Raw genomic sequence first — 11,068 nt, 5'->3', positions numbered from 1 at the left:
GCAGAGGGGCGGAGTACTCGCGGTACTAGCGAGCTGCTGACACCAGCCGCCACCCTAAGCACCGCCCGCCGCCCTCTCACCCCGCGGCGGCGGCGGCGGCGGCGGCGGCGGAAGCCGGGAGGCGGGCCGGGCCGGGCCGGGCCGGGCCGAGGCGGGGCCGCGAGCGGCATGGAGGAGGCGGAGGCCCGCAGCTCGCCGGGCCGAGCAATGCGGGCCGGAGGAGGGCCGGAGCTGTGCCCGGGCTCCCTGAACCGTGAGTGCCTCTGGGCGGGGGTCCGGGAGGAGTGGCGCGGCGGGCCAGCTCTCCCGAATCCCCGGCAGCTCGAGCCCTGGAAGGCGAAGAGCGGGGCCAGACGGGAGGGGGCGAGGACGGAAGGGGGTGGTGGATTCGGGGAAGCGGTCGCTGCCCTTTGCCTACCCAGGGCTGGAAGGGGCTGATGATCCTTGAGAGTCGATTCCTTGGCCTCCACCCTTGAGGCCCTGGGTTGCCCTGGCAGTGCCCGTCTCGGGAGTTTCCAGGTGATCTGACACCTCTGAAGGTTTCCAGAGAAGTTGAGTCACTTTCCCCAGATCACACAGCATGATGCTTGGAGGGAAGAGTTGCTGGGAGGTCTTCCCTCAAATCCCCAAGAGGCATCAGACTTTGGGAGGGACACTTTACCCCATGTGAACCTCTGGTCCCCTCAGGTTCCTGAAGGTATGGGTTGGTCAGGACAGTGGTGACCCCCCAAGTCCGGCATGGACGATTGGAAGCCCAACCCCCTCATCAAGCCCTTTGGGGCTCGGAAGAAGCGGAGCTGGTATCTTACCTGGAAGTATAAACTGACTAACCAGCGAGCCCTGCGGAGGTTCTGTCAGGTATAGAGATGTCCCAAACCTCCCAGGGGCTTCCTCCCAGCTTTGCCCAGCTGAGATCATGGGCATCTGAACCTAGCTTTGGCTGCCACCACTCTGGAAAGTTCCTCTAGGAACTCAGCAGGTTCCTAGAGGGGGACCCTCTTTGTGTCATGTCCCTACCAGGTAGTGGTTGGGCCCAGAGTTCTGGAATCACAACCCAGGGTGCAGCTTCCTAGGTTTCTAACAGAAACCTGAAATCTGATCTGGAAGGCTTTGCCCAGGGGCACACATCTGTCAGACAGTCAGGGCTAGGGCCCAGGTCTTCTGATCCCCAGCTTGGTTCTCTGGGACTGGCTTCATCTCTAGCGACTAATTGTGGAGGGGACCAAGGAAATCAAGGCCTCAAATGGAAGAATATAGGAGCTCTGGGTAGGGTGAGCCCTGATGAAAGGGAAGGGGTCAGGGGAGGTTCCCTGCAGGAGGTGGCTATGAAACTTAATCCTGGTTAGGGAGTAAAGCTGGGCAGACAGCTGGAGAGACAGGGCCCAGGTTTGCCGTGTGTCCTCACCGCAGCCAGGCCCCTCCTTTCTGGAAGACCCTCAGTGGAGGGGTTGCCCTCTTTAGTATTCCCCATCCCTCCCTTCAGACAGGGGCTGTGCTTTTCCTACTGGTGACTGTCATTGTCAACATCAAATTGATCCTGGACACACGGCGAGCAATCAGCGAAGCCAATGAAGACCTGGAGCCGGAGCAAGACTATGGTGGAGCCAGGCTGGGGATGGGATTGGCTAGGGGTGGGGTGGGTGGGGTCCCCTGGGATCTCACAGATGAACTAGCAAGCAGATTCCAAGGTATGAGACTCTGCTGGAGAGACTATCTCCAAGACCTGTTGCACTCCCACAGATGAGGCCCTGGGCCGATTGGAGCATCCACGGCGCAGAGGCAGCAGTCCCCGACGGGTCCTGGATGTGGAGGTATACTCAAGCCGCAGCAAAGTATATGTGGCTGTGGATGGTACTACGGTGAGTGGGCCCGTGTCTGGTGAGTTAATCTGTCTGCTCAGGGCATGGTCCACTGGCGTTGGGGTCTACTGTCTGAGAGGGAACTGCACCTCTGCCAATTTCTAGGTGTGTGCCTTTGGAGGCCTCAGTTTCTTATTTGTAGACTGAGACTGGTGACTTTAACTTGTCAAGATTAAATGGAAAGTATGTGAAATGTCTTAGGTGTAGTGGGATATTATCAAAAGTAATCATTAATGTTAGTAGGCAGATTATTTATTATTTCATAATTACTTCCTGCTCCCTTCTTGGACCTTAGCCTTGTCCCCAGCATTGGGGTCCCTGAGGTAATCAGACCTGGCCCTACTTTGAGGGGCTCAATCTAAAGGATATCTAATGTCATGAGGGAGAGGCAATCAAGGGCTCAAAAAGCCATGAAAACTGTGAAGGAGAGGGTTGTAGAAAGATGTGATATCTTTTGATAGGGGTGCTATGGAGGTTTTCTAGAAGAGGTGGCATTCAAACTGGGTTGGAATAGATCTGTGAAACAGAGGCACGGGCAGGGGGAGGTGTTATGCAGCTGTTTTTTTAAGTGCCCATAAGACAGACAGACCTCGAGTGCCATAGTGAAGAGCTGGACTTCGTCTCTGCCCTCTGTAGGTACTGGAGGACGAGGCCCGGGAGCAGGGCCGGGGCATCCACGTCATCGTCCTCAACCAGGCCACGGTGAGGTTCTATGGGTGGGGGACCTAGAGGGCTGAAGCTACACCCTCCTTGCTGGTAGCACTTAACTCATAAAACATGTGTCCCCTGCCAGGGCCATGTGATGGCAAAACGCGTGTTCGATACATACTCACCTCATGAGGATGAGGCCATGGTGTTGTTTCTCAATATGGTGGCACCTGGTCGAGTGCTCATCTGTACCGTCAAGGTCAGTGACTCTGCCCTGGTCTCATCTGCTATACCTCCAGCTCCAACCCCTACCACGGCCCCAGTTCTGTGCCTCTAATATAGCACAGTGGGAAGAGCCTCTGGAGGAAGGTGATATAAGTTCCAATCTAGCCTTGTTATTATTAATTAAGCAAATAGTTATTGACACCTACTTTGTGCCAAGCACTGCTTTGGATGCTGGGGATACAATGGGAAGCAAGACTGAGTTCTTACCTTTATGGAGCTTATGTTCCAGCAGGGCAAGATCAACAAAAAACCACCAAATGTATACTGTTAGGCAATGAAAACTTATATGAAGAAAATGAACCAAGGCAGACACAGTGATGGCAGTTGCATTTTAGCAAAGGGAAAGCCTCTGTAAGGAAATGACACGGGAACAGAAAGCCAGAGGAAGCGAGGAGAGAGCCAGGTGAACATCTGGAGAAGAGCATTCTAGATTGAAAGAATGGCAAGTGCAAAGAGCACTGAAGTAGGAAGGTGCTTGGCATGCTTAATTTAAAGGAACAGCGAGGGTGCCACTGGAGCTAGAGCAGAATGAGGGAGGGGAGGAGACGAATGGTGAGAAGTGGGTGGAGAGGTGCAGATTATGTGGGATCACCATAAGGATTTATTAGCCTGGTGACCTTGAATGATTCCCACAATCTCTCTAAGCCTTTGGTTTTCTTATCCATGAAATGATAGTAACCACAGCAGATTGTTATACTTCAGTGAGCTAATGTGAGTAAAAGGCTTTACATGGTGCTTGACACATAGGGCTCCATAAGGCCAGGTCTTCTGGAACCATGCCAGTCAGGCTGACCACCTTCTCTTATCTCCCAGGACGAGGGTTCTTTCCACCTCAAGGACACGGCCAAGACTCTGCTGAGGAGCCTGGGAAGCCAGGCTGGCCCTGCTCTGGGCTGGAGGGACACCTGGGCCTTCGTGGGACGAAAAGGAGGTGCCAGCACCCTAAGCCATCTACCCTGGAGTATCATAGTCTTGGGAGGAGCAGAAACCCAGGATATGGAGTGGGGTGGGGGGCAAATAGGAGCCAGGGGTGGTGGTTGGATAGAAGTGAGTAGAGATGAAAAGAAGCTCCAGAACAGGAGGCTGGGCCCCCATTTGCCCCATCATTCCTACCCCTGCCAGGTCCTGTCCTTGGGGAGAAACATTCTAAGTCACCTGCCCTCTCATCCTGGGGAGACCCAGTCCTGCTGAAGACAGATGTGCCACTGAGCTCAGCTGAAGGTGGATTAGTGGGGGTTGGGCTCCAGGGCAGTGCCTGGGCTGGGGGTGGGCATTTGAATCCTCTTTGTGACACTATCTTGACTGGGTGCCTGTGGTACTCTCAACCAGAATGTCATGACCCATCCTGTCAACCCCATCCCTCCCTCAGAGGCAGAATGCCACTGGGCAGACACGGAGCTAAATCGTCGCCGCCGGCGCTTCTGCAGCAAAGTTGAGGGCTATGGGAGTGTGTGCAGCTGCAAGGACCCCACGCCCATCGAGTTCAGCCCTGACCCAGTGAGTGGGGCCGTAGGCACTGAGGCTTGGACTCTTTCTTATGGGGGGGTCTTAGGAAAGATCAAAGTTTGGCTTTCCCTGTTCCAGCCTGAGGGAACCAGCAACTGAGAATTTATACTGATCTTGGAAAGACAGGGGGTGTCCTAGTTGGGGAGAAGGGATGGACCACGTGAGCAAAGGCCTGGAGTCAGAGTTGGGCTGAGTGTGTGGAGGGGCCAGGGCAGGGAAGACCCTCTGCCTTTTCCCTGTTTACTCTGGTCCCCTTCTTCCCCAAGAACTGTTCCCTAGGTGGGGATCACAGTTTGAAGAGGGAGTGAGTCAAGAGCTAAAAGCTGTTTCTCCTTCAGCTCCCAGACAACAAGGTCCTCAGTGTGCCTGTGGCTGTCATTGCAGGGAATCGGCCTAATTACCTGTACAGGTGAGCTTGGGAGTGGGCTGTATGTGCAGTTAGTAGGTGGGAGCCCCAGGCTCATCTACCTGCAGGAAGAACCTTTGAGGTAGGCAGAAAGGCAATAGATTTTGATTTTAGGAGACCATGGGGAGTCTGGGCCCATCCATAAGCACAGGGAGCTCTGAGTTGGGGGACAAAGAGGCCTAACCTTTCCCTAAATAATTCCCCAGGATGCTGCGCTCTCTGCTGTCAGCCCAGGGGGTGTCTCCCCAGATGATAACAGTTTTCATTGACGGCTACTATGAGGTGAGTGGGACTTGGGGGCTCAGGTGGAGCAGAGCACGGGGCTGTGGGTGCCGAGTAACAATGATCACCAAGGACTGGCCAGGGGGAAAACCCAGGCAGGGGCTGTGCCATGTGAAGGGCTTGGCACAGTTGAGCCTGCAGAGGTGGGCCGGTGAAGATGGCTCACACGGTGACCGTGACCGTGTTCCCCAGGAGCCGATGGATGTGGTGGCACTGTTTGGTTTGAGGGGCATCCAGCACACTCCCATCAGCATCAAGAATGCTCGCGTGTCTCAGGTACTGCTTAGGTGAGACAGAGGGGTGGACACCCCAGCCTTGCTGTCCACCCCAGAGCTCATAGGCCCTTTCCCACTCCCCACCAGCACTACAAGGCCAGCCTCACTGCCACTTTCAACCTGTTTCCGGTGAGTAGTAAGGACAAAACTTTTGGGCCTCGGGAGGGGAAATATGGGCATAAAGTCTGGTCATGTTATGCCCCTCTCTGTCTCATCCTCCTGATCTGGAAAATGGGGGCAGTACTGCCTGAGAAGGGGGATGGGGCTGAAGGAGACCCAGGATGGGAAAGGCCCCCTTGGGGTCGTGTTCCCCACCCCCTGCAGGAAGCCAAGTTTGCTGTGGTTCTGGAAGAGGACCTGGACATTGCTGTGGACTTTTTCAGGTGAGGGGAGTGCCCTTCCATGTAGCTGCTGTAAGCCATGTGAGGCCTCTTTGTTTGCCTGGGTTTCTAGGGAAGAAGCAGTGGAGTGTCTTGGAGAGCTTTCTGGAAGAAGTGAGTTCAAAAGTGGGTAAAAAGCTGGAGCAAAGCTGGGATGGCAAGTGTCAGGGTTAGACCAGAGAGTAGGAAGGATGAATGGAGACAGTGGGAATTTGGGGGAAGGGCCAAGGAGGCATGATTTCTGAGTCCCATCGCCAGCCTTTCCAGCATCACTGTGTGATTGGGTTTGTCCTTGCCCTTTCCTGAAACCTTGGCCCCTGCCTCTCTCAGTTTCCTGAGCCAGTCCATCCACCTGCTGGAGGAGGATGACAGTGTGTACTGTATCTCTGCCTGGAATGACCAGGTAGGCTGAGTAGACAGGGGCCAGCTGGGGAGTCTGTATAGGTACCAGACTGATACCTCCCACCATGGCCCCCCGTCCCCAGGGGTATGAACACACGGCTGAGGACCCAGCACTGCTATACCGTGTGGAGACCATGCCTGGCCTGGGCTGGGTGCTGAGGAAGTCCTTGTACAAGGAGGAGCTTGAGCCCAAGTGGCCCACACCAGAAAAGGTGCCCTGGTAGTAGGGTGAGTGGGCTGGAGTCCCCTTCCAGCTCCAAACCTCTTAACCTTCATAGTCTTCTGTGTCCCCAGCTCTGGGACTGGGACATGTGGATGCGGATGCCGGAACAACGCCGAGGCCGAGAGTGCATCATCCCTGATGTTTCCCGATCCTACCACTTCGGCATTGTCGGCCTCAACATGAATGGTTACTTCCATGTGAGTGGGAGGCAGGGATGTGGGGGAGGGGGGCACAGTATGGTAGACAGGGCAAGACTGGGGACTCTGGGGCAAGCCCAGCTCTCCCACTTACTGGCTATGTAACCTTGGGGTAATTACTTATCCTCTTTTGCCTCAGTTTCTTTATTTGTAAAATGAAGATAAAAATGCTACCTACTTCATAGAGTTTTGATGTTAGAAGGTTTAAATGAGTTAATATATATAAAATGCTTTGAACTGTAAGCATTATATAATGACTAGCTGCTATTATTTTTATTATTACTATTCTTAGCCCTGGACTGTGGGTGTGGGGAGGGTATTTGTGCCAGTAAGCACCTATCTAGCCCTGTAAGCTCTGCCCTCTTCTCTTCTTGCAAGTGTTGAGGCTCGAGCCTCAGCCTGAAGTGAATAGGGAGTTCCCCAGGCCCCCACACTCTACCTGGATGTGTCTGAGGTCTCCCCACTTATAGCAAAGGACACCTTGAGACAACAGCCCAGCCTAAAGGAATGGACAGCTTCCAGTGTGGAACCTCCTAGAAGCCAGAAGGGCTCTCAGAGGCTGGCTAATACCAGAGCCCCACTCATCTCCCCGAGAGGGGCAGGCACCCCATTCCACTCTCAGTAGTTTAGTCACAGCACTTCCCTGCCAGCCCAGCCTGTCCCTTTGCCCACAGCCTGCTCTAGGGCCTGTCCCTGCCTTCTGTGGCTCTAGAACAGCAGGCTCAGGGAAGAGTACTGAAGACAGGGACTAGCTCAGGGGTCAGTAGCATGGGCTGCCATGTGGCATAAGCTCTCTAGCAACAGTGAAGCCCAAATTAAAGCTAGTAAGAGCCTGCCAAGGATGCTGCACAGAATGAAGACAGGAAGGAATTAGAGGGATTCTTAAAGGTCCAGGACTCAACTGTGGATATGTGGTGGGTCAGTGGGTGGGTGTAGGCCAGACAATGTTAAGACCCTGATTTTCACTCTCATACTCATTCCAGGAGGCCTACTTCAAGAAGCACAAGTTCAACACGGTTCCAGGTGTCCAGCTCAGGAACGTGGACAGGTGGGGGTTGGGGACAGGGCAAACAAGATGGTATCTCAGAGCCTTGGTGACCAGCCTCTGGCAATCCCTTTCAACTCTGAGGCCTGGTTTTTATCCCAGCCCTACTGCCTCCCAATTCCCATGTGACCTCTTACCCTGCGCCTGGGACCTGAGACACCACCCCTTCTCCTGACCCTTTTTTCTTTCCCCTTCAGTCTGAAGAAGGAAGCTTATGAAGTGGAAATTCACAGGCTGCTCAGGTATGTGGCAGGGAATGAAGAGGAGTAAAATACTAGAGGTCTTAGTCCCATAATTTGTGTGCAAAACAAAAATCAGGGCCCCTTTATCAAAAATTTAAAATTTCAAGATGGTAACAGCAAAGCATTAAACTAAGCACAGGGCCTTGTGTGACACTCCCATGAAGTGGGCCCTGTCTTGGGCTTTCTCCCCCCACCCCCTGCAGTGAAGCTGAGGTTCTGGACCACAGCAAGAACCCCTGTGAAGACTCTTTCCTGCCAGACACAGAGGGTCACACCTATGTGGCCTTCATCCGAATGGAGAAGGATGATGACTTTACCGCCTGGACCCAGCTTGCCAAGGTGCCCAGACCACACCCAACCCAGGCGTACCCCTCCCACAAGATGCAGGGAGCCTTTGTTCTGTAATATTCTTCTGCAGAACTTTATCTTCACACTCTGAGAAACTCCTCTTCTAACCCGCTTGTCCAAATCCATGTTGTAGAAGATGCTACCTCTTGCAAATTGAGAAGACTGCTGAGGTGGGGTGGGTGCTGGGCTCAGGGTCCTCGGTGGCTTCTCCCCACAACTCTCTGACCCGTGCCTCTCCCCTTACCGTACCCCAACCAGTGCCTCCATATCTGGGACCTGGATGTGCGTGGCAACCACCGGGGCCTCTGGAGATTGTTTCGGAAGAAGAACCACTTCCTGGTTGTGGGGGTACCAGCCTCCCCCTACTCGTGAGTGACTCATGCCCTGGGAAATGGGAGACTAGTGGGATTATGGGACACAGACATAGCTAATGACCTCTTTCCTATACATTTTCTATTATCTGTCTAGCGTGAAGAAGCCACCATCAATCACCCCAATTTTTCTGGAGCCACCCCTAAAGGAGGAAGGAGCCCCAGGAGTTGCAGAACAGACATGAGACCTCCTCCAGGACCCTGCAGGGCTGGGTACTGTGTACCCCCAGGCAGGCTAGCCCTTCACCCCATCCTGTAGGATTTTGTAGACACTGGCAGGGGCTGCGGCTGGTTTGTTTTTAACATGAGACTTAATTACTAACTCCATGGGGAGGGTTCCCCTGCTCCAGTGCCCCTGTTCCTGAGTTGGAGGTCTATTTATTTACTTCCTTGTTGGGGAAGGACAGGATAGTCCCAGAAAAGGACCTGGGAATCACTGGGACCCTGCCCTTTGTGTATTCTTCCCTGGCCTGGCTCAGAATCTAACCTATTTATTGACTGTCCTTAGGGCCTTGGAAACAGGCTGAAGCCTGGAGGGCCTTGGTTCCTTTCTGAACTGGGGTGCTGCCCTGAGGGTGGGGCTGGTTCTTACTCAGGAAACTTCTGTGCCCAGGCCATGGGCAGGCCTGCCTGCTGATGCAGACTCACTCAGAAACCTTCAGACACTGAACCAGGCCTCTTCACAGCCTTCTCTTTGTCCAGGTGGATAAAGTGGTCATTGATTAAAAAAGGAGAAAACCTCTGGGAATGTGTCTTGTGAGTGCATGCGTGTGTGTGTGTGTAAGAAAGAGAGAAAGATGGACAGGAGAAAGAATGATTGTGATGATTGGTGAGTTTTTCTTACAGTCCTCCACTGGGTATATCTTTCACTTGGGACCATTTGGCCACCAGGGGATGCCCAAGTCTCGACCAAGGTTTTTCCCTAGGCTCCACCCTAGAACTTCTGACTGAAGCCCCACCTGACTTGGGCTGAGATTGGAGCAGCAATCCTAGGCCCCTTCTCTATTGTTATCCACAAGACTGTTTACTCCCAGGCACTTGTCCCCAGAGATAGAGCAAGAGAGAGCAAAAAGGGATATGTGTGGGTGGAGGAGGTGATGGGAAAGCAGGTGAATATAGTGGGGGTGGAAAGGGAGCAAGACAGAACTGGGTGGGCATCATTCAGAAGGCTAGGGTGTCTGTGGCTCTTAGGGCACTTTGCAGATTCCACATCTGGGTATTTTTCTGGAGAAAAGCCATTGTTTTCATCAGATTCTCACCCACCCCATGACCCAGAGAATTTGGGAAGATCTAAATTATTCATAGAAGCACCAGAAAATGGATGGGATTAACGAGAAGGAATGGATAAGATAGGTATGGGGCTTTGCCTGAGTGGGAAGGCTACGGAGCTTGGCTCCTCTGATGGGGGCTTCTGGAGGACTTCCCAGAGCCTAGAAAGTAGTCCTCTCCCATTTCCCTGACAATATTTCTGGTCTCCCCACCCCCACTTGGGCACAAACTTGATATTTTCATAGCTTTCCAGTCCAGTGCCCCCAACCAGGAGGAAGTAGTTTCAGGCCAAAGTCCTCCCACATTGTAGGAAGGCAGACTGGCCTCCACAAGGTAGGGGGGGCAGGACATTTAAGGGCTCTATGAAGAAACAGGATCAGAAGTCTTCAGGGCCGTCTGCAGAGCCCTTGCAAGCTGAGCCAGGTGTTCTCCTTTTGTAGAGCCTTGGCCAGGGAGGCAGGAGCCGACTGGAACTCCTGTTGCTTCCCAGCTCTCTGCCCCACCTCCCTGACCGGTGCCTGGAGCCCAGCGCGGTGAGGGCGCAGGTGGTGAGTGGCTTGGGCATATCTCGCCACACTGACGCCTCCAGTGTTTGCTGGAGCTGGAGGTAGTGTTTGACGTGCCACAACAGCCGGGTTGAGGAGCAATTAGCCCATGATGTGGAGGCCGCCCTGGGCAAACAAATTCCCTGCAGCCGCCCATGTAGGCTCCTGGGGATGATGGGTGTGAGAGGCACAGCGAGGCGGTGGAAGGTGGGAGGGGCTGATTGCTTGCCCTGCCCAGTGCCACCCCCGCACCAGTCAGCTGCTAATCTGGGCCTTGCAGACTAGTTGTCAGGAACTGGGTGTGGCTATGGCCAGGTTGCTGTTCCTTTTTGGCCTCAGCCAGGGGTGATAGTTCTGAGTTGCCTTAGAAAAAATTTGGGAAGAGGAATTTGGGGTCAAAGGGAGGTAAGAAGGACTGGTTTGCCAGGCTGGGCTTTGCTCAGTAGCAGACGCTGTATCCTCCAGCCATAGCCTGCCTGCCTCAGTGCTATCACTCCCAGTTCAAGATCTATGTCTGGGATACTCTGGCCTTCAAGTAAATCTGTCACCACAGAAGCCAGGACCCCACCAGGCTCTGAGTCGGATGGCCTGGGCCCAAATCCAGGCTCAGCTCTTCACAGAAAGTTGTGGGGCTAGAACAACTCAATTGGCCTTTTTAGGCCCAGGTTCTATCATGGTAGTGGTTAGTACTAAAAAAGATCATATCTGTAGAGCATCAGGCAGGCCAAGACCAAGAATAAATGAAGTTCTTTCTGAAATTCCCAAGTAGGGACAGTGAGTGGGAA

The 11,068-nt window shown here is 53.7% G+C and overlaps 1 protein-coding gene across 4 annotated transcripts; it reads left to right on the top strand.

The window, feature by feature from the left end:
• Window positions 1–105: 105 nt before the first annotated feature.
• Window positions 106–9,211, top strand: POMGNT1 (protein O-linked mannose N-acetylglucosaminyltransferase 1 (beta 1,2-)). 4 transcript variants are annotated; one of them, XM_037021914.2, is made up of 22 exons: window positions 107–253; window positions 688–858; window positions 1,484–1,598; window positions 1,741–1,859; window positions 2,496–2,561; window positions 2,653–2,766; window positions 3,606–3,723; window positions 3,915–4,013; window positions 4,162–4,289; window positions 4,637–4,707; window positions 4,911–4,986; window positions 5,179–5,262; window positions 5,349–5,390; window positions 5,586–5,644; window positions 5,972–6,044; window positions 6,127–6,255; window positions 6,338–6,463; window positions 7,447–7,511; window positions 7,706–7,750; window positions 7,915–8,089; window positions 8,357–8,466; window positions 8,567–9,211. In XM_037021914.2, exons 2-22 carry the CDS (start codon window positions 739–741, stop codon window positions 8,652–8,654), a joined length of 2,022 nt encoding a protein of 673 aa, XP_036877809.2. In that variant the 5' UTR covers window positions 107–253; window positions 688–738; the 3' UTR covers window positions 8,655–9,211. The 4 variants fall into 4 exon arrangements, with proteins under 4 accessions (XP_036877811.2, XP_036877809.2, XP_017514121.3 ...); XM_073233859.1 differs by having other exon boundaries at window positions 108–253; window positions 7,954–8,089; XM_037021916.2 differs by lacking the exon at window positions 3,915–4,013 and having other exon boundaries at window positions 106–253.
• Window positions 9,212–11,068: the final 1,857 nt, after the last annotated feature.

Source organism: Manis javanica, chromosome 4 (genome assembly GCF_040802235.1).
Source record: "Manis javanica isolate MJ-LG chromosome 4, MJ_LKY, whole genome shotgun sequence".
Classification (NCBI taxonomy): domain Eukaryota; kingdom Metazoa; phylum Chordata; class Mammalia; order Pholidota; family Manidae; genus Manis; species Manis javanica.
This window is presented reverse-complemented; position numbering and strand designations above follow the sequence as displayed.

Coding starts and splice junctions, on each gene's coding strand:
- POMGNT1 (XM_037021914.2), top strand. CDS start 739: ATGGACGATTGGAAGCCCAACCCCCTCATCAAGCCCTTTGGGGCTCGG. Junction 3,724..3,914: donor CTTCGTGGGACGAAAAGGAG/GTGCCAGCACCC, acceptor TACCCCTGCCAG/GTCCTGTCCTTGGGGAGAAA. Junction 5,645..5,971: donor ATTGCTGTGGACTTTTTCAG/GTGAGGGGAGTG, acceptor TGCCTCTCTCAG/TTTCCTGAGCCAGTCCATCC.